Genomic DNA, 23,192 nt, shown 5'->3' on the forward strand with positions numbered 1-23,192 from the left:
TGGTTTGACAGTCTTGTATTATGCTTCACTGTCAGTGCAACATACTACATATTTGAGGTGATAGTTAAGGGACTGAAATGTCCCTTGGAGCAACTCCTCAGGGTGAAAAGAAATCCAAAGCCACATTTATCACAGGTTCATAGACTGCCATCTGTAGGACTCCTGACAGAAGTTCAAATGAGGCGACACAGTGTGAACTGTTTGTCGACATGCAGCTGTTTCACAAAATAAGCCGACACACATTTTGTATATCCTCTAATGGCCTCTATTTTTTGTCAAGAATTAATCATAGCAATGAGATTAGATGCAATTTGAAGACACAATTTCACTTTAATATCCCCTTATCAAAGTAAGGATGAATGTTTTTTTTTCATTGCAGTGATTTTAACATGCCACAGCAGCAGGGAATGAATCATGTTATCAGTGACACCTGTGCTTTTCCTGCTTTGACAAGTCGAAATGTCTGTCACTCCTATGCTTTCCCAGTGTCTACATTAATCATAACTACAGCAATCTTTCATTTCCAGTCACAGTATGATGAGCATGTGCACAGACTCCTGCTGACCTGAACGCTCACTTATTACATCCCATGTGATTCTGGCGCAGACACTTTGTTTACGGAAAAGAGGTGATATCCGGGTGTTAAATATCACACATACTCAACTCAAAAAGTGAAAGGCTTGCAAGAGAGCTGCAAATAAGGTGGCATATAGTCAGCAGCTGTACAGTAGGTTTGGGAGTTTATATTCATAAACTGAGCAGCTTCCTTTTTACGACTCCTCTGTCTCTCTTGTTTTTGCACGGATTTGTGATGAACTATAAGATAAAGAATAGTAATATATTGATAAACAGAGCTAATTTGCAGCTGTGGGGAAGCCTGTGAGCTGTGTAATTAAAATACTGTTGTTGATCATTTTCTGTTTTGCATGGATTAAATCATAAACCTTTGCAATCCCAGCTGCACCTGTGCATATATTAACCTGAAACTCAGCGTTTACTTTCTTTGCTCAATTTATGGGAGTAAAACTAGGATGTTTTTATCTATTCCTGCTTCTGCTGTCCACCCAGTGAAAAGTGAAAGTCTCCATTAGGACACAAGAGGCCGCTCTTGAGGTGAAAAGGGCGAAAGCCAGCGCAGTGGTTTCCTCGTTTGACAGCAGGGGCTTGTTTTACAGCACAAAACAACAAGGATGAAGATTTCATGGGACGATGCGGCAACAGACATGATCGAGGAGACGTTAAGTTGAAAGGCCATCAGCTTTATCTCTATCTCCGGCTGTGCGCTACGAAACAAACGCCAGGCAACTTGAATATCGACTGAACTGCAGATGAATGTCTGTGCCTTAACTGCCCCTGCATTTGTTGTTGTTAGCCGCTAATGCTAACCGTAGAAGTTCCGAGCTAGCTGGCCTAGCGTGCTAATGGTTAAAGCGAGGAAACGATAATTAGCCGCATATGTTTGATTTACTTAACGTTGTCCCGGCGAGTATGCTCGGCGTTTGGTAGCCGATGGAGCCAGCCAACCTCGGCTTCAGTAGTTCAAGAACTGCAGCTTTGGCTGAGCTTTTAAAGTACCAACCGTAGTAGTTACCTAGTTAGCTTACCAGTTAGCCACCACTACCCCTGGAAGAATGAGTAGAAAACACCATCATTTTAAAGGAGCCGAAGTCAGTTGCTGTGTGAAATACTTCCTATTTGGATTCAACATTTTATTCTGGGTGAGTATATACAGTTTTTGTGTCATTTACCAGTCAGTACTGTAAGAAAAATGACGCTAATGCTGCTAACTGAAAGTCTCATTAAATATACAGGGAAAAGTTAGCTTAACGTTAGCACCGTTGGTGTTGGCGAATGTGAACTCAAATGATCTCTGGGGTCTCAGTAATATGATCTTTGAGGCTACTATAAAGGGATTAAATTAGTTTATCTCCTGCCATGTGTTGTTGTTTGTGCTCTAATGTAATTGTTGTTTATATGTGGCAACTTGCGTAACAGATTAGCTTGTTTACTTGATTGAGGAAGTCACTAATTAATGTTTGGCGTGGGGAAAGTAGTCAGGTGTGCTTTAAGTCTTTGAAACATTCTTGTAAGGGCTTTAAAACATAAGCAAACCACTTATTCTCAAGTATTTTTCTTTATTGAGCAGTAGGCAGCTGTTTTCCTTTCAAGACACTCTGTAAATGTTCTCTGGTTGTGAGAAGCGAGTAGTGATGGTTTGGTTGGAGGAGATACACTGCCATAGACAAAAGCTGGGCAGATGTTAGTTTCTCTCCCTGCTCTGACTTGGCAGTGATGATTGGTACCATTGTGGTAAAGTTTGAGAAATGACACAAGTCTCATCTGTATTGTTAGGCCAGTGGCAAGTGAACCCACAATCTCCCTCACAATGCCCCCTCCTCCTCCATATTTATTTCTCCCCAGTCTGAAAAGTTCCTCTGTTGAGCCTCCTTCACCCCTCCCTCCTCACCCGTCTGCACTGCGTCTGTGTGCCTGGTGTATTATAAAGTCTGTGGGTGAAGGAATGGCGTGTCTGTGTGCCCCAGAGGGTCTTCCCACACACTGTTGGAAGGAAAAGGCCACACGGGTCTGAATACCACCCAGCCCTCCCCTTTTCAAGCACCCCCTTTTCACTCCCTCCACCACTATAGTGCTCGGGCTCTGTGGGACAGCATTGTTTCGCTCGCTCACACACCCACTAACGCACAAAGAGGAATAATGATAACAAAGACTTGAGGGGGGAGGACCGGGTGTGATTCTGTGTTTTCTCCCCTCGTATGCTTGTTCTGACGGACTCATCTGGCACATGGGATCCACATGCAACAGGATCTCTTCATATTTCTTCTCCTTTCATCACCACCTCTTCTTTCCTAAACACTCCCCTTCAAGATGTAGGAGTGTCACAGTCTCTGTAATTTTTTGTGTGAAGCTGTGGTGATATGAACTGCCAAACATGTCACAAGTCAGAGCTTTTTTTAAAGAGCAATGCACAAATCCATTTTACAATTGCCCTCACAAATGAAAAAGTTCTCAGTAATTCAATTGGACTGAGCAATCAACCGGGAAATATTGAGTCATAGGGCTGTAGTGTTGTGTCTGACTCATATTGTGTTCTTTCAGACTGTTTTGACACTCAGGCCAAGCTAACAGTCCTGTGTCTGCGCTCTCTGCGAAACTGTAGAACAAGTTCCAGCTCGCTGGCTGTTTCCTTTAATAATCGCTTGAAGATGTTCTCCCCTTGTCTCTGTGCTGCGAAACAGGATTTGACAGACAAGCTAGTGCATTGCTGAAATAGAGAGAGATGGGGTTTATTCTCCACAAATCAACCCATTTGTCTTTCCCATAGTGATCTTGTCAGGCTTGAAAACACTGCCTAAATTGAGACAGAATGCTTGTAAGACCCTAAATTTTGTGAACAAAATAGAGCAGTAAAGCCCAGTGCCTTCCTTTCTGTGTGAATTCCTCCAGCGCCCAGGCTTGCAGCTGTTGACAGCGAGACGCTCTCACCCAAGAACAACATACCTTCTCTCGTCCTTACAATAGACAAATTCCTCACATTCACCTAATTAATCATATTTTCTGCCTGAGCTGCTGAAATGTTTGGAAGCTCTGCATGCTGTAATTAAGAGCTTGTTAAGCTGTTACCAAGTTGCTGAGTTGGTTGGCTGCAGGCTGTGTGGTATTAGCCAGCTGCAGCCAAAAGTGTCTAAAATGAACGCTGGGTTATCAGCTCACAGGTGGACAGCTGTAAAGAAGCGTGAATGCGGCCATTTGAGGACACATCATTCAAGCTACATTTAGAGATAGACAGGGGCTCGTGTTCCCACATGCTGTGTACACATGCATCTCTGATGTCGTTCAAAGAAAGCATAGTTGACATTGCCTCTACACGTAGTAGAGCTGAAATAATAAGTTAATTAATCGATTAGTCATTCGACAAATTAATCATTTAAGTTGTTTTTCAGTCAAAAATGCTAAATGTGCTGGTTCTAGTTTCTTTAATCTGAGCATTTGATGCTTTTCGTTTACTTATGGGAATAATTGTTAGTTGCACGCCTACTGTATAACATGCTAAACCTCCTGAACGCAGTTGATGTCTGTATCCAAGGCAACGCACCAAATAACAGTTATTTTTCCTATTTTCTAGTCTTATGTCTGAGGACAGATGTGTATGTTTTTCAGTTCAGTAGTGTTCACCCTTTCCCACAGATAAAATCAAATGTGAACAAGGAGGCAAAGTCCGCTCACAGGGAACTTTTCTTTTCTGATTCATTTTGATTTCTGTTCTGATACTCCATGTCAAGTGCAGTCTTATTTGGGTCTATACTATATGTGGATATATCTGGATACAAGATAAAAGCTTTGAACAGGACCTAACCTTCCCTCCCTCCTCTCTCCTAAAGCCTCAGCCTTGAGTGACCCTAGTCAAGTCCAGATGCATTTTGGCAATGCAGCTTGTTTTAGTTTCATGCTGTTGTAATAAATCAGCCAGATTGATAGATTTATTTTGTGGTATCAAGTGTAGAATGCAAAATATGTGGAAGCTTCACATCATCTTTCCCCTGCTGGCAGTGCTGCTGATATCATATCATCAAGAATGGCTGTGTTCACACCGTTGGCCAAATTAGAGATTCAGCTTATTAGGGAGTCAACGAAAGGGCAGTCACACTCGAGTAAATCTATACCCCGTGTATTTGTGTGTGTCCAGGCAGCGTGGAGCTTGGTTTGTCTGCTAGTTAGTTGAGGTTAATGGGATCAGCTGGGCTTAGGGAGGCATCTTCTCAAGTGTTGATAATCTCTCAGTCCACATGGAGAGGAGGCCCTCGCTCTGGGACACACACATCTTGCAGCAGCACTTGACAGTGGGATAACCTGAACAGCCCGATTTGAATAACGAGGCAGTTTTGGGGACATCGAGTTCTGGACTTTGTTTATTTGCTCAGTGATAAAAGCACATAGATTAGATAGAATGATAAAAATGAACAGAAGAAAGTCAAACAAATTACTCACTACAGCAGGTGAGATTTAAAGAAACAAATCCAGAGGGGGATTTAAAGCATCTTGTCACTAAATAAACAGAAGCAATGAAGTATGAACTAAGCAAGAACAAACAAAGACGCAGCACTGTGCTTGGATTTATTGCTTAATTGCCGAGAGATACAGAGCAGACAAATGTGAGTCTCGTGTAAAATTAGCATCTTATGTTTCATTTTCTCTTTCATCTTATTCAAGTAACCACCACTGACTATCTGGAGGACATTTTAGTCTCAGGGTAGCATTGACAGAGTTTAGCACAGGTGGTGTGGTTCAATGCCACTGACTGACCTGAATTTGACTCTGGCTGCTCACACTGTGGGAAAAGTTGGATAAAAGGAAATAACGCAAGCACTGCACAAAGGCAGGTTCAGTTCGGTTTCAATGTACTCATTCAGTCAAATTCTCCTTCAATCCAAACCTCATTGTCCCATGAGGGAAGTTTGGTTTGCAGATAGGGCTTTAAAAAGGCACATAATACAGAATATACTTGATGTCGAATAGTGTGTTAGGCTTACACAGTAACAGACTTTTCACAACACAGCCTAGTGATGCTTGAAGGGAACAGTAGTCTCTTTTAGTGTGTGATCAAAAAGTAAAGACATTTTGCTTAAATTGACTACATTTTAATCGTGACTTTGATGTCATATTGTGATCAGAATGCTGTCAATCATTGAGTATTTTTTAGGTAAAATTAATGAAACTATTCAGAAATAGCAGCAGACATAGTAAACCGAAATGACAGGGTACCAGGCATGATACTGCCGTAGCTGTCTCCATTAACGTGCCTTCAAGGTCGCCTCAAGCTCTAGCAGGGGGAAGTGCAACTTGACGTGCATTGAGGTATTTTTGACCGGAAATAATAACAAAATTGGCCATATAATAGAAGTATTTTTCTGATGTCTGGCTGGTGTTTTATTTTAGAAGCACCAGAGTGAAAAAAGATTTTTTTTTTCTGTCTGCTTTGTTGGATAGTTCACAGTAGGGAGCAGGAAGGAGAGATGGAAAAAGAGACTTTGATGTGCCCATACTGAAGCACCAGGGTATTTTGCTATTGATGATTTGCAATTAGCCATAAGTAGTTGTGTGTATTATTTTAGATGCCCATACTTTACACACAATACTGCATAATAACCTCCGTGATACATGTCATCAGTCTGTTTGGGTTCTCTGCTCTTTGTCCTCTATATGTTGCATGTCTACAGCTGTGGTATCACCAGAAATATCTGCCTCCCTCACATTATATGGATACTTAATCCAAGCCATTCTTAATGATCTTTTGCTCCTTATGACAACTATAAATGTGTCCCAAGTGTGACAATGTTAGATATTAATCATGGTTACGGAAATGCGAGCTTTCATGTGAGACAGAGATAACACATCAAACTTTCATCATCTCTTCTTGATTTCCCATTAAGGGCAGCGTTGTGCAAATGGGACACAAAGAACTTGTCAGTGGGCAGACATTTACGAGAAAATGTTTTTTTTTTCCCTTGTTATGCTGCAATAAGCAAAATTAGTACAACACCCTCAGTAGGATTGCAGCAGATCCTCATTTTAACACTTCATATCTGATGTTGGGAGTGGCATTATGCAGTTCATATAACAGTCATGTTGAGTAATAACTTGGCACCAAGTGTTCAAAATTCAAGCCATTTTGTTGCCCATTTGAGGGCGTCTTACTGGTAGTGAACTCTGGAAATTTGAAAATCTAAGTGCTGCTTTAATGCAGTTTCGATTTTGGACTCTACGTCTCACTTGGAAAGAAGGTGCAAGTTCAGTTTAGCCTTTAGGTGCTCTTATGGACACTCTGTTGGGGGCTAATTCCTTAGAAGGTTCCAGGCCCTGAATTTGAATGAAGGCAGAAAGAGAAATTGTAGCCAAGAACTTTTTATATAACACGTACACGTGTCATTGTTGTGTTGTCTTACTGTGATTGACAACGCTTGAGGTAATGACTTCCAGACATGATTTTTTTTTCATTTGAAGATAAAGTAAAACTATTGCGTGTGCTGCCTAGTGCTCCCAACTGAAATGTTACCAAATACAACTTAAGCGTGTTGCATATCGTACATACTGCAACATGAATGTTCTCATTCATTGTTGGTACTTAAACTTATGAAAAGTAAAGCAATCACTGCATGTAACCGTGAGCCAGGAGGCTGTGATCATGTGACCTATGCACAGCAGGCTATTCTCCATCATTTGAAAGACATTTAGAAGAAAGTCAGATGGTGTACTGTAAAAAAGGGAAGAAGTCTGTGTAGGGAGGAAGTTCGTGGTGGTGGACAGATCAAACAAACGCAAGACGTTGACTCAAGAGATAATTTAATTTGTGTACATCATGTCACATCGTCACATAAGTACATAACTTGACAACACCAAATGTGGCAGAAACACAACAACACAATACCTCCAAGATTAACATTAGGGATAGATATATCAGGCCGGTATTTGAGTTTTTTACTTGTATCGGCATCGGCCGATAGGCGCGTGGGTTCGCGGATTTATTTTTCCCTGGCATGATTTACAGACAGGCATCCACGGGCAGCTGTGTTGCCGGAAGACCCTGCAGCGCACATGCAGCGAATCCTACTGTGTACAGTAGTTGTTGTTTTATTTATGCTTCAGCTTAAATATTTGTTTATTTTATAAAGACATTACTGGAAGATTTAACAGCACTGAACTCTTTTTATTTGAATGTATAATAATAATAATAATACTAATAATAACATTCTAACTGTTCTACCTCAACTTTCCATCTTGTTTTAGTATTTTTTACTGTTCAATAAATGTTACTTATTTTAAACTTGAGACCTGTAATATTTGTTATCATTGTGTCATTTTTTTTTTATGTAAATTGAGGGAGCAAAAGCAGTATCGGCCCCAAATATCGGCTCAAGAAAATCGGCAGTCCATAATTGGTCATCGGCTAAGGGTGATGGAAAAAAAATCGGTATCGGCATTGGCCGATCAGCAAAAATCCATATCGGTCTATCCCTAATTAACATGCAGAAGTGTTTTTCATAATAATGTTGGCTTACTCAAAGAGACATACCAAAATACTAATTGCTGAATCTGAATCCCTGTCATTGCCGAATTAAATTGTGTATTTACATTTTGATATAATAGAGAATAAATTTACCATTGTCCTGAATGTACATAGATTCCTTCAATAACAAAGTCTGTTTTAAGCTAGTGTCAATGTGTCAAAATGTCAATATATACCACCTCTAATGTTCACAGTGTAGAATCAAAGAGTGCTGGCAACATTTAAAGATTTTCTTTAAACGTTAAAGTAGTTAAATAATGTTATATAATTATCCGTGATTAAGCTTTCACAACCAGTAATTATCCTCAATATCTAGAGGACTGCTCTATAATATTATACTTTAGATCGAGTTGCATAATAGTAGTTTCCCTGCGATAAGGTGAGAGTTGTTTTCTCCGTCTCGCTTCTTTGCGCTCTCCGTTTAATCTACGTGGATTATTTAGAGTCAGAGGCTAAATGGTTTAATTCTCCCACTCCGTCAGTGTAATCTCCCCTACCTGATCTCCACATGCTTACCTTGACTCTTCCCTCATGTCTCTTTCCAGCTGAATCCACCACACCCTTCACTACAACCAGTTACGTAACAACCAGGCAAACCGTGCAGCTGCCCTTCACAGTCACGGTGTGTTGCTTGGCATACCGTCACATTGTTGGTCTTGTTATGCGCCCTGACGGCTTGCCATCAGTTTACCTGCTACCCTCGATTTAATCAGCTTCCCAACAATATGATTTAATCCAATTTCAATGGAGCTATTATATTTCAGGCTCTGCCGTTATAGTGTGCCTCAGTTAAGTTGATTACCATCCCAAATCTCTTAGGAATGACATTTTGTGGCAGCTAAACAGTTGATTAGACAATAACATTATATGGGTAGAACCACATTACCAGGAAATGGGTGATTGTTACTGAATGCTTTCTGATTAGTATTATCTTGAAGTCTTACTATTGTTTTTGAATTTTTTTAACATAGCGTGGTCCAGTACCACCAGTATCACCTGGTGCTTTTCAAAGTCCCCCTGCATTCATCCATCCTTCACTGGGATGGGAGGCTAATACCGAAGGGATTTTCCTTAACTCTCAGGATATCAGATCCTGCAGCCTCTCAAGCGGCTCAGTGCAATGACTCTAACCTGCTATAATCTACAGATGTAATGATTGTTCTGTCTATAGTAGGTTAAGACATCTTAGCAGAAGTTGGTTTTGTTTAAAGTTTCTGAAAGCCAATTTTCTCAATTAGCTTCTGTATATAAGTGATGGGTTCCACATGAACACACCGTTGTATGCATGTTTGAGAGGGTTATTTTCACTGAGAGATTTCTGTATTTGTGTGTTGACTGTACTCTTGTAGCGTGTTGGATGTGGGTGAGGCTGTTGGAAAAAGGTGATGTCATGGATTACTATGGATCTATCAGAGACAATTGTTGGGTTGTTTGCATATGTTGCCAGGGAGACACCACTGTACATCAAATGTGATCAACCACACCCACGCAGTCCTGATAGACAGTTGTTTTGTCACTGAGCATGTTTTTTTCTATCTTTAATACTGGTTGATGCTTATTAAGTCTCAGATCTTTGATTTCGTCAACGTTTCACTGCTGCTGTCCGTCTGACAGTAATTCCTCTTCTGTGTGCTTTGTTTTACAGTTACTAGGAGCCGCATTCTTGGGCATAGGCCTGTGGGCATGGGCGGAAAAGGTAAGTATAAACACATGCACGCAAGCATGCACTGCCGAAGTAAAGCATAATTGCCTCAACAGCATAGCTAAAATTCTTCTCCATATTCCGGCGGGAATAAGCTGGAAATACAATTTACAGGAGGGAGTTTAGATGAAAACAGGGCTTTTGAGAGAAGTGGCGTGGAAAATAAAGGCACTATTCCTGTAATGCTTTGTAGCACTTAAAGGCATGCTACTCTATAATGGTTCTGGTAAACATGCCATGGTCGTCTCAGGAAATGATTTATGTTGCTGCATCTTAAGTGTGATTTGTGACTGTTGAAGTGTTGTGCAGCCGATATGTTTTTCCAATAGTTGCAGAGTTGAACAGAAGCTAGTGAAAGGCACAGCTACAAACAAGGAGCCATAAGGCCAAAATTATGAACTCATTTGACTCATAGCCACCGGGAGTTCAATGCTTTTGCAAAGGTGTCACAGAATAAGTGCTTCAAATTAGCATGGAAACTGGTTACTGTTTATTTTCCACAGTATACCAGCTACAAACTTCAGGTGCTCCCAATAACCTCTCATGTGCAGTGGATCATGGCCACATTCAAAACTTCCAATTGAGTTAACAGTCAATTTGTTCATTAATTAGCTAGAAATTGTACCAGTCTGTTCAGTAAATGCTGCACCAGCGTGGAAGCATGTACTGATTAGTAACGTCTGGTCATGAACTCTGCGCAAATAGGCCTGCACCGGAGTACCTTGGTGGAACGGCGTGAATAATTTAAAGGGATTAGGCCGCATGATGAATAGCGGGTACTGCAAAGGCATAATGGTGAGTTTGGATCTCAGTGACTAAGATGATTAGTTTCTAGACTGCTGCGTTCAGCCAGACTACACTGTTTCTGGGCTTCATGCTTAAATTCAAATGAAGGCACTTTGTTCTGCATGAGTGCCATAAAAACACAAGAATGCAGTTATGCCTCTGTCCTATAGCTGTCCCTAAGCTCAGTGCAGTGGGAGCTTAACTTAAGCAGTATGAGATTTCAGCTTCTTGGGCTTTAGCTGCAAGTGTTTGACATGTGCACTATATGTGAGAGGCAGAAAGAATGTCAGAACTGAGAGCAGGTGCCCTCATTTACCGACCTTGGTGGCACCTCTTTCAAGATGGGTGAGAAATACAGAAAGAGGTGTTGAGAGATCATGCATGAAACAGAACTGGCATTATGTTGAAGGGTTTTTTTCTCACAAGCTGCAGCCTCCTCCTTATGTGCTGCCGTGTGACACTGACTCATCTCACAGTGAGCCCACTCTTAGACATCAGGGTGTCATTTCTGTTTGTCAATGCGAGGCATAATGCAGACCAGAGACTGACAGGAAAACATGTCGGACACACTACGGCCTCGGGGCTGTGAGGGCAGGATGCGCGGAGAGGAAGGACAGATGTGTTTGTGAATGTTTGCTCTGAACTGTGCCTCTTATGGTAAAAGTTGCTTGTTTCACAGACAGAAAATCTGTTGGAGTGAAATTGTGTTGTAGATAAATTGATAAAAAATAAAAAAAAAAAAAACCTCAGGGGATTTGTTATTTTGTTTAGAAAGCAACACACTTGATAGATACTGTTCTTATCAAATAACAGTATTTCTGCTGTGCTTCTGTATCTCTGAACAGGGCAGCCCCAGCTGGCCTCTTGGCATTAGTTAAATTCTCCTCCATTTCTCTTTGATATCACCATCTCTTTTCAAGGTTAACTATGTGTTTTTGTTGAGAGAGGACTTTTGCTGGGACCTTGTAATAGAGATAGTAAGGTTTGATTTTTTTGAAGTGTTACAGTCAGAATTTTAACAGCGTTCTTTTGTCTTTTTTTCTTTACCCTCAGGGCGTGCTGTCCAATCTGTCATCCATCACAGACCTAGGGGGCTTCGACCCCGTGTGGCTCTTCATCGTCGTAGGAGGGGTCATGTTCATCCTGGGCTTTGCCGGCTGCATTGGAGCGCTCAGAGAGAACACCTCCCTGCTTAAATTTGTAAGCCATCTCCCGACTTCCTGAGCACAGACACCATTTCAGCCACTTCACACCCCTTTAAATTCTGCAGTTCACACCAGAGCTGAGGCTGTCACTGCAGCAGGTGTCACTTTGACTCATCCGAGCCAAATGCTATGGTTGGTTGCATGGCACCAATACGCGTTATCTCATCACAAAACCAAGTTCTGTTTCATTAGAAACACTGATCCGTGCCTCATAAGTCACCAAAACATTTTATCTCTGTCAAAATAATATTTTCCTCACCACCACTTCTTGGTTTTGTCTTTTGATCTGAAAAAAAAATCTCAGGGCCCTATTTATATGATCTATAGCACATAGTCTAAAGTGCACGGCACAGGTTCATTTAGAACATGTCCAACTCCACTTTGCTAATTAAACATTGCATAATCTTGGCGCGAAGTAAGGTGCAAGGAGTAAAGGTGTTGTATTTAGTCCCTTAATTAATCATTTTAACCAAACAGAGTATCATCTCCCGTTCCCCTTAACAACCAGGTATGCCTGCCCCTGGTGTGTCCGGCAAATTGTAGAAGCAAGCGGTTTCCTGCTAAGAGTAATGCAGTAAGAGCAGAAATGTTTCTGCAGTAAACAATGCTGGGACATTTAAGCAGCAAAACGAAAAACTGTAGTTCGCTTCTGAAATAATCCACAAAGGTAGACTTCTCCTCATGCATAAATGCACACACAACTTTCTTAATGTGGAGTCACACAGCAGCTCTGCAGCTCTGCTCTGGTCTTTGCTATGTTCACATTTCAGAGAACAATTAATTATTGTTTTCCTCATTAATGATGTATTATTTCACTCACCCGCAGCCCATCTGCACATCCCTGTGTGAGTAACAAACAGTGTGCAAGTGTTGTGTACTGGCCTATGAAGGCACATCTTACTATCTCAGTAACATGCCCTTTAAATAGCAGGAAAATACTGCACCATTGATTTTTATACCAGGTTTTTGTTGATCAGTGGTGCAATGCCTTCCTGCTACCTCAGAATAGCCACACCTTGTTTTAAAACCTACATGCCCATGGGAGCACAGATGGGTGCAACTTGCACAACATGGGTGCCGGCTGTGAAAATAACAACTGCATCTGCATCAATCTGAAACTAGTGATGATAGTAGCCCTGTGCCCTAATAAATATTCAGAAGCCCAAAGCCATGACACCACAATTTTGGGAGTTTTGTTTGGGCTCAGCTATATTGATAACTGCACGTGACTGACAGAGACAAACCTGCCTTGTTGCTGGCTGCGATTCTGAGTAGCTATTAACTCCAGCCGATGTCCATTAGCAGCAGTAAGTCAGGCGTCAGAGCGAGGAGCTAATGTGGCTTTTGTGCATTTATCATCAGCCCAGTCTCCTCCTACATTTACTGTAAAGGGATGATATAACGGCACCTTTGGGACTGCGGTCTTTGTTGCCACACTCACTCAGCAAGTCAGGAGAGGCCTTACAACCAGACCTGCACAAGGACATTACATCAGTGACATTGTCCTTTTAATTATAAAAATAATGCTAGAAATAATATTGTTAGAGTTCTGATCCTTTAGAAAACAGGATTCTCTTTGATTCTCTTTGACACACCCAGATTCCCCGATTGAAGTGACAGATTTATTGTTTTCTGCTTGTGTGTTTATGGTTTGTGTATGTCATGTACTTTCCAGTTTTCTGTGTTCCTGGGTTTGATCTTCTTCTTGGAGCTGACTGCAGGGATCCTCGCCTTTGTCTTTAAAGACTGGATCAAAGACCAGCTCAACTTTTTCATCAACAATAATGTCAAGGCCTACCGTGATGACATCGACTTGCAGAATCTCATTGACTTTGCCCAGGAATATGTAAGTCCACACCTACTGACTGAAATTCTATGTCACTTACAGTAAAAACTCCAACTTCCTTAAAACAGCTCATGTTTCCTGGCTGGAATAAGTCACTCCCTTGTCTAGAAATTTTATTGTTTATATGAGTTTCAAAGCTGATCTTAAATCAGCTCAGTTCTGGGCAGAGAGGAGACTGAGTCAGCCAATGCAGTTGTGGCGTAAATCTCATGATTAATGTGATTGTATTTCCCTCAAATGATTATCCAATTATATGAATGAGACAGTGGAGATAATTGGCTCCCGTGTGTAAACACTGGGCTCTGTGATGACGTACTGTAAAGGCGATTAGATCCACTGTTGTGTCGCCACTTGTGTCTCACTATCTGTGGTTGCTACCAGCCACAGTAAGCTGGCTACCCACCCACGCTGACCTGAGCGTGGCTCTGAAGAGCTGTTTCAAGACCAGATCACAGAAAATAAATCTGTCCATTAACCAGAGCTGGCTGCTTGATCTCTGCCTGTTGTTGCTGTGTCTCAGTGGTCATGCTGTGGAGCTCACGGGCCCGACGACTGGAACCTGAACATCTACTTCAACTGCACTGAGCTGAACCCCAGTAGGGAGCGCTGTGGAGTCCCCTTCTCCTGCTGTGTCAAAGACCCTGCAGTGAGTCATTCAATCATAATAATGCATGATTATTTGGGCATAATTGTATGTCATGGTTTGAATTCATTATCTAGTATTGAGCTGTAACTATAAGTCAAGCAACAGAAAATTCAATTGCAAATATCTTGATAACTGAATAAAGGTTTTAGTCATTTTTTAAAGCAAAAATGTCATTTTCTGGTTTCAGATTTGATGCTTTTGTAATATATATGAAACTATGCTAATTAGGAATGTGACGATGTATTGAATTTTGCAATATCACAATAAAAAAATGTCTCAGTGCCATCGTGGAACTGTGACAAAAGCCCCGTTTCCACCGAGCAGTACAGCGTGGTTCAGTTCAGCTTGGGATGCTTTTTTTCTGTTTCCGCTGAAGAGTTGTGCATAGTACCAATAGAAGCATTTTGTACAGTCCCCATTTTCGGCGCCCCTTCTTTTGGGGTATCTCGCATACAGATATGGTACTAAGAGGTGGAGCAGTGAACACTGCAGTTCGTTGATTGGTCAGTAGCAGGTGGGCCAAGTTGTGGCTTCACTCAAGTTTTATACATTAGTAGACTGTAACTATAAAATGAAAGGATGTTTTGCTGCCTCTTCCAGCAGCTGGAGTCGGAGAAAAAAATAACTTAATTCACTGGGCCGACCACCGGCAACTTGTAAGGTGGAGCGTTTACTTGTAATGTTACTCAATGCACGAAGGCAGAGCGCTGTTCCTGTGCACTACAGCAACACTAAACCCCTGAGCTTGTCTGAGAGGGACTAAACGCGCAAACCCACTAATTTTAAGTATTCCATGGAGAGAGACTCTTACTGCAGCCTCTTTCATTTTGTTCTGAAAATGTCGACATGCAACCTCGTTCTGTGGACGATAAACAAGGTGCAGACTTCCCTCCATGTCAGGGGTAATGAGGAAATACAGTGAGTGTTGGATGGAGCAGTGAGTGACGCCAACCCCGCCCACATTTAAGGGTACTATTTGCAGTGGAAATGCTAGGGTCTAGGCACCATGTCTGAAGGGTTACATTTCGTTCCAAAATATTCTACTTCTGCTCCTTGTTAAAAAAAAACAGTATTGTTTTTTAACAGCAGTGGGCACAGTTTTTAACAGCAGTGGGCACTCATATTAGTTGAGAAGACAACTCCTGTGCATGCAAGCCAAGCACTGATAATTGGCATCTTCACAGAGACAGGCTCAGACCCAATAAAAAAATGGTTAATGAAGTAGATGAATGTGGCAGACAACGACAAAATGAATAGTTTATATGAAGAAAAAAAAATGCTTTTCAAGTCATCAGTTTTCTTAGTTTTTTAATATTGTGATAAATATATCATGAACTTTTTATTGTGATACTATTGAACTGCAAGTTTTTGGTTTCGTTACATCCCTACTGAATATCTTTTGGACTTGTTAGACAAAGCCATTAATCATGAAAATAATCTGCAGATTAACTGATAATGAAAGTTGGAGCTAGCTACTATAAAATAGTTGAAGAAGGACAAGATAGAGTACTAAAGAATGTTTTTGGCTTTTGAATTAAAGTGACTCAGATATATAGCCATTATTCTGGAGTTACTCTCCGTAACAGTCAGTTCTTTCTTTATTTCTTGTCACTCAGAGTTAAAATCAGTCATTCAGCATCTCAGACACAGCGACCAGTTGCTGGAATGGTGAGCTCACATTTTTGTGTTTGTCTTTCAGGAGGATGTCATCAACACGCAGTGTGGTTATGATGTTCGGCTTCAAGGGGTTTGTATCTCTTTATAAATCTCTACCACGTTCTATATACTTGACCCTATATTTATTCAACTTCACTCTCCAGTTATTTTCTTGTCATGACCTCACTCTCTGAAAATGTATGTTTTAACTTTCTCAAATAAATCTGTATAATTTAAAAAGTCTAATAATATTATAGCAGTTTAACAGTTCTTACTCACAGTACAGTCAGTGGCAGTAGTGGAGCATGATTTGCAGGCAGTGCCAGCGTTTCAGCTTAAAATGACGGTGGAGCTGCTGAGTGGAATTACTCCTGAGGGCGAGTTGATGGACAGGCTGCAAACCTGTTTGACTGAAACGATCTAAGCAGTTGGGGAGGGTGGAATGGCAATCAGGTTCATTTGTATTGGGCTTGATTGCTTGACTCACCCCCCGAGTAAAAATGGATTAATGGTTTAAATAAACTACTGAATGGAGCCAATTGCATTTAGATTTTATAGCATCTTTATTTAACCTTCTTGATTGAAAAGTTCCTTTTTTAATAGCACACAAAATGTGCACCCAGAAACAGTCGGCCAACGCAGCAGACACAGGGACTGTGTAGGGTTAAGTTGTACACAGGCTCCTCTTTCGTGCTTCTTGCCTTAATAACAGATTGTTCTTCTAACAGGGATAATTAGGCTCCAGTTATAGCCTAGAGAGCAGCCTTACTACACTCTGTAATTGGCGACTCAGTGGGTTATGCCAGTCCGTTCCCTTTTCCTCTGTGTGTGGGTGTGGTGGTTACAACTCACTGCACTGCAGTCAGAAAGATTGCTGTTGCTAGGCGCACTGCAATACAGTGAACCACCTGCCACTGAGTTGGTATGAATTAATTTTCTCTGTGTGCTCTTCTGCTAACGCCCTGGCCATTGACATTGTGCTGAAACCATCAGTGATGTGCAGTAAGTTCCTGTGCAGTTTGTTTATGGAGTGCAGGCTGAGGAAGAGGAAGAGGAGGAGCAGGAGACATGGGGAGGACAGCAGCACAGAAAAGGCAGAGGGCTGAAATAGCTTCAGAGGAAGTTCACAGCCAGAACAACATAGTGTTTCCTGCTTTTTTATTGGCCGCCAAGGGGCTCCCTTTACCTCCCATTGGTCGGGAGCTAGCTTTCAGGTTTTGCAAGAGAACAAAGGGTTCGCCTGGTTGACTTGTCATGAAGAGCAACAAAGAGAGCATTGTATAGGCTCCTGTTCACACCCATTCTCATTCCCCCATTTGAGCGTCTTTGCAGCTCTAAATTACACCTTTTTATGTCTATCTCTGAATAGAGCGTGTTCATCATCGTGTGAATCAGAAAACACAAACAGCCATCTGTCCGGCAGCAGGAAACAACCTCTGCCTGTTTGCTCAATCCTGACAGGGTCCTCCGAGAAACTGAATACACCGCCTTGATATTTTCTATGATGTCCAGACACTGACACGTTGTAATCTAAGAGTGACTCAGATATCAGTATCTCCCTGTGCCCTCCACGGAAGCACAGGAGTCAGTGGGCAAAATGCTATCTGTTCTACTTGTTTTGTTCAGCATTAGTCATAGGTCAGAGTTCTGATGTGTGTTTAAATCCTGCTAAAGGTCAATGTCCTCCCTGAGAGCTGCTCATTTGAATGTGAATTTAAAAAACAATTTATTCACTTTTAATTTTAATTTACTCCTAATCTGTCATTTTTTTAATAGGACCTGGACCGGCAGAAATATATCTACACTAAGGGCTGTGTGGGACAGTTTGAGAAGTGGCTTCAGGACAACTTGATTATTGTAGCTGGAATCTTTGTTGGTATTGCACTTTTACAGGTGAGAGTTTCTTTTTTGTGGATCAGTTTCCTTGCAAACATTTACATGTTGAAACCGAGTGCATTTGAAATGAGGTGTTTACCTAAAACTAACAATATGTCTGGCTTCTTAGTTTGTATCATCACTGCCATCTGGTGGTGGCAGCTGGTAACATCAAGCAAACCCCTGCAATACAGCAGTCTGCTCTGTTTAAAAAAAAAAGCCTGTAACATGGTGTATCTGGGGTTTTTTCTGTAAGTATTACTTGACCTAAGGTCCTGTGTGATTTCATCCTTAGATTTTTGGTATCTGCCTCGCTCAAAACCTGGTGAGCGACGTCAAAGCTGTCAAAGCCAACTGGTGACAGGAGAGGTGACGTGAGGGAGCCCTGCCCCGCCCCGCCCCTCAAGCCCCGCCAGGTCAACACAGCACACAAAGAGTCCCGTCCAGCTAAAGATGGAGAGCTGAGAAACCTTCTGTCTACTTTGCCATTGAGCTAAGCAGCACATACGCACTCTCACACTTGCATACGTGCAGACACAAAGAGTTTACTTCCCTATTTGTATGTGACACTTGAATGGAGAGATGAATATCCCACACAAACCAAACAGTCAAAACTTTGTTTACCACTCATCTGGGATTTTAACCCAAATATACAGAGGACGGTCCTGCCTACTACATAGTTAGATTTTTTTTTCTGTTTCCTCTGATTCTGTTCTGTGGACGTGTATTTCTGGGGCGCAGTTGCACAAGGACTCCTGACAGCTGGGAGATTGGAAGCCATGGATGAAGCATAAAAACAAAAACAATAGCAAAGGGACAATAAAGTCTCTTTTTTTAGGTCAAGCGTCACATTGTCACAGAGCCTCTGCCCACTCAGTGAGGGGCTGAACATCTTCTACAAAACAGCCTGTTTTTAACGTGCTTGTCCCCACTTCCTGCTGTAGGGAATTGTGGGCGGCTGGCCGGGCCGGCCAACAAACACATGGATTCCCTCTGCGTGTCATTTCTCCTCTCTCCATCGTGACCTTTTATGACCACTGAAAAGACTTTGAACACTGGCTGGTCAAGTCTGCAACTTCATATTAATTCAGGAGATTTAAATTCTTACTCAAAATGTAAAAAAAAAAAAAAAAAAAAAAAGTGCCATTAATTTCCGGTGATATTTTTGTCTCCTTCCTGTTCTCTACACGGAATTTCTGCACCCCGCCCCACAGTACCTCAGGGCATGGCCGAAAATGTACGAGTTCTGCCACCGGTTAAAAGCATATCTATTTTTTTTCCATCCATGTCTGTTGAATTTAAATAGACTAACTTAATGCAGAAAACACTGACAGTTCCTCGAAAGTCACCCTGTTAGCCCTGCAGTGATTGTATTATCCGTAGATTTACTGAAGGATGTTGTATTGTATTATATGGAATGACCTGGTGTGGTTAGGATCGTAGTTCTATGCTATACAGGGACAAAGGGTTTATGATAGCTGAGATTGTTGTTTATCTCTGAGCATCCCTCAGGCACATGGGATTGCTGGTTTGGGGCCTTTTTTACTTGACTTATGTTACCACATTTGTCTTACATTTGTCCTTTTACATATTGAAAATGAGAATATTTGTCTGTTTAAAGATGTCCTCTATTCATCCTTTATTTCCTATCCTTTCATAGTCACAGATTTTTAATCTGGGTTCATTGTTTGACTTCACCAGGCACCTGTTTTACCTCCGACCCATCAATCAGCTGAGAAATAGCAATTTATTGTTGATGTTGTTAGCAGTCCAAATGGAGACCAAATAATATCAGCTGGCCACAAGCTAACTGCCAAGGTTTTGTCTGGCTATAATTGTGACTTTATTAGGAATGCCAAGAATAACAAAAAGCATTTCTACATAGCCAAAATGTGAATTTATTGTCCCTTTTATGTGGGAAAGTGCCAGTTGTAATGAGAAGTCAAACAAAAATTAAAAACAATGTTACAGTATCACTTTTATCTTTAATTCAATGTTGTGTCTTTTGTTTGGACTGGTTTTTAAATAGAATAGTAAGAACATGCTGTTACCTTTTTGATATTAGCAACAGCCTCAATATAACATGAATGCTGCTTTAACGTTGTCTAGATTTATTGATATGTAGTACAATAACCAAGCTAACAACACATGAAAGCATTTGGACTATTTGCCATGTTGTTTTTGTTTCCAGGCTTCTGATGATTTGTTCTTTTCTCAAGTTTACAATTTGTACTCAGCTTATTTTGCTCATTATAAAAAGAAAGAGACTCTTGGATCACAGCATTAAGTCATCCTCACAGCATTTCATCTTCGTCCATCATCCTGACAGAATGTAGTTTCTGATATGACTGGGTTCACTTGATATTTTTCTGTCTGCATTTAACCACTACAGTTGTTTCTGGTTGTAGCAGTATCACTCAGATACACAGCACAGGCCTGAATGTGGGTGGGGCTTACTGGACAACACACAGGCTCATATCCAGACACACTCGGCGAACATGTTTTGAATTGCAGTGCACATAAGTTGAAAGATGAGTAGCATTAATATTCTGTGAACAGTACAGCAAACCTTTTCCTGCTTCCCCAAGTCTGTCTGTAGAATATATATATATATATATATATATATATATATATATATATGTTCAGTAACAGCACGTTATGATGCCGTGCTGTGCTCGACATGTCGCATGTCGCTTTCGCCCACACGCTCCCTCTTCAGAACCCTACCTGATCCGACTGCACCTGCTTCAGAGCCTGTCATTTTGATGTATTTTTACACGCAGGGCTCGTTTGGCAAAAAAAAAGAAGAGCAACACAAGACAAAACAACAATCATTTGGATTTCGGTGTCATGAATGCAGGAGTAGAATAGATCCAGAAGAGCACGATGCATCTGTACTGGAGTGACTGAAGTGAGTCTTAATGACTTCTCTCAGTTGAAATAGATGAATTTCCATAGGAGACACTCATTCATCTGAACGCTTAAGGTGTAATCAGTTGAGTAAGAGCCTCAAGCAATCTGAGAGAACAGACTTTTTCCTTCCTCCTTCAGATCAAATATAGAAACATTTACATGATAAAACACAACTTGCAGCTCTTGTAAATTCTCACCCAAAGTTGCCACGTTTGCCTGATGTGACATGGTTTCTCTCTGTTCTTCTAAATATGTGTGTGGGCCTCTTTGATTTCACTAACTGTCGTGAATCAATCTGTCCCACTCGGGTCTAGAAGATCAGGATGAAACCAGTGTTTATTTTCCCTCACTACCTTTCTAGTTTAATCTTTTGAAAAGTGGGTTGAAGCAGATAATGTGTGATTAATTAGTTCAACAAATCTTTGAAGTGTTTTCATTTTTTTTTTCTAAAATCACCCTTAATTAGAAGTGTTTTCTCAGGGTCTTAGACGCCCCTTCTCCTCATAAAAAAAAAAAAATCCCTTTTGCTTATGCATGTGAGAAGATTCTGTTGTACATGATAAAATGGTGGGCTGCTGCGTTTTGAGTGATGCCGAGGATCTGGCTGAAGGCAGATGGAGGCCACGGGTGTCAGTTCTGCTGCAGTACAGAGCTGCAGCTCTTAAACAAAAAGCACTCCTGCTCTCTCTCTCGCTCTGCAGCCACCGCCGTGTCTGGATGGATATGCCAATAATCAGACAGTCACCTTGGTAATAAGGACAATAATGCCACAATAATGGGTTGTAGCAGTGTGGCTTTAATATGCAGACACTACAGAGGTGACTTTCTGGAGTATGTTTGTTTTAACAGCTTTGTGTAATTCTGGTTTTTTGTATTCCTTTAATGTAGGGGAAAAGGGGGAGGGAGAAAACAATGCTAATTATGCTTTGTCCTTTATCATAATGGCCTTGCATTATGAAACACCCTCTTAATTTCTCTGCTTTCCCTGTGGGCAGTTAAATCATTCCCGAGGAGGAGCCTTATGCATACCATGAATGTACAAGTCTGTATCAGCATGGACCTACTGCTCCACGCTCAGTCAAAAATTCTCGTTACCCTTATGCATCGCAATGCACAAGACAAGTGAAGCTTAGGAATGTGAAATAAAGGGTTATGTTTTTAGATGTTATTCTAGTTTTTACATTTTTCAATTTGTTTTTGCGAGCGTGAAAGCAGATGAGCATTCCATTTCTTCTGTTTCCAGGCGTGTGTGCAGACCTTATATGCAATCAAAAACAATTTAAATCATCAGAAACAAGCGGTTAAACAATGTCTCGGTTCTCAATCTCTCCCCAGTAGCTGTAAACAATGTGGATGATTTCTGTGTATCATTGAAATCATCACAAGTATCCAGGTTTTGTTCATTCTTTATTGGTATGAAACTTCATTTGCTGCATATGCATTTATGAATAATTTGACTGAACTTTTTAAAAAGATCCTTTATGCATATAAATACAAAGTGAGTGTCACTGTCAGTCAGGTAATCTATGCTTTCAAAGCTTTGAAGTCTGCTCATGTCCTGAGGCATTTTCTGTTGATATTTCTCACAAAAGTGAGCAGCACACCAGATGTTCACAAGTCTTACCTCATCGTGTGCTAACGCCAGTCCCATCAGAGCACACCGAAAAATAATTGACATGTTTGTGAGCATATTAACAGCAATATCACAGTTGTCAGACATTTCCATACCTGGTTATCAGGACGTCTGATCAAGACACAAGCGTGACCCGGCCGGAACGAAAAAGCATTTTAAGTTGCAGATGGGTTTTACAGTTGAGGAAGACGGATACGGTTGTTAGTAAATCTTTTAGTCACACAGAAACCACTATGAATATCTCTTTGTTCAGCTCAGTAACAAGAATATTTTTTATCGACAGTCTTTAGTTGTGTCTCAACCGCAGCACAATACACCAAACAAAATGTTATCTGTCCATTCTCTCAGTTTAGACCTGTCTACTCTGGTGGGGAGCCTTGTAAAGAAATGTTGTATATGAAAACTGTGGGACATGGTCTGTTACACTGTATATTGTGTTAAAATATGCCTCTTTCATATATTAAAGGATTTATGATAACAGGAGTGTTGTGTTTTTTAATCTAACCATGGACAGTAAGTATAATGTATCATGTGCTGTACTTACAGTTTTGGTACTGATACTTTCTACTTCTACTATTACACTCGCTATGTTACTGATTATTTTGCACACTTTTTATATGACCAGCTCATGAAATAAGATTTTGTTATAGGCCAAGTGCTGCCTCAAATGCTGCCTTGATATGTTAATGTGTCAGTTCTTAAACACATTTTTTTCTGAAAATACTTTTTAAACATTTTGTATACATGATATTTGCTTGCTATAGAATATTTTCCACTGGTATTCTGGCTGTTACTGAATATCTAAATACTCGTGCCACTACTAAACTCTGAGGAAAGAGGTGAAGCA

General features: G+C 40.9%; 1 protein-coding gene across 1 annotated transcript; it reads left to right on the plus strand.

The window, feature by feature from the left end:
• The first annotated feature begins 1,113 nt into the window (after positions 1-1,113).
• Positions 1,114-22,823, plus strand: tspan17 (tetraspanin 17). Its single transcript, XM_049586353.1, has 8 exons — positions 1,114-1,718; positions 9,729-9,779; positions 11,625-11,771; positions 13,452-13,622; positions 14,143-14,268; positions 15,968-16,015; positions 17,701-17,817; positions 18,095-22,823. Exons 1-8 carry the CDS (start codon positions 1,632-1,634, stop codon positions 18,158-18,160), a joined length of 813 nt encoding a protein of 270 aa, XP_049442310.1. The 5' UTR covers positions 1,114-1,631; the 3' UTR covers positions 18,161-22,823.
• Positions 22,824-23,192: the final 369 nt, after the last annotated feature.

This window comes from Epinephelus fuscoguttatus, linkage group LG9 (genome assembly GCF_011397635.1).
Source record: "Epinephelus fuscoguttatus linkage group LG9, E.fuscoguttatus.final_Chr_v1".
Taxonomy (NCBI): domain Eukaryota; kingdom Metazoa; phylum Chordata; class Actinopteri; order Perciformes; family Serranidae; genus Epinephelus; species Epinephelus fuscoguttatus.

Excerpts from the sequence above, each read along its gene's own strand:
- tspan17 (XM_049586353.1), top strand. The coding sequence starts at position 1,632 with ATGAGTAGAAAACACCATCATTTTAAAGGAGCCGAAGTCAGTTGCTGT. Across the intron at positions 13,623-14,142 it reads TTGACTTTGCCCAGGAATAT|TGGTCATGCTGTGGAGCTCA; the intron begins GTAAGTCCACAC and ends GCTGTGTCTCAG. Across the intron at positions 17,818-18,094 it reads TTGGTATTGCACTTTTACAG|ATTTTTGGTATCTGCCTCGC; the intron begins GTGAGAGTTTCT and ends TTTCATCCTTAG.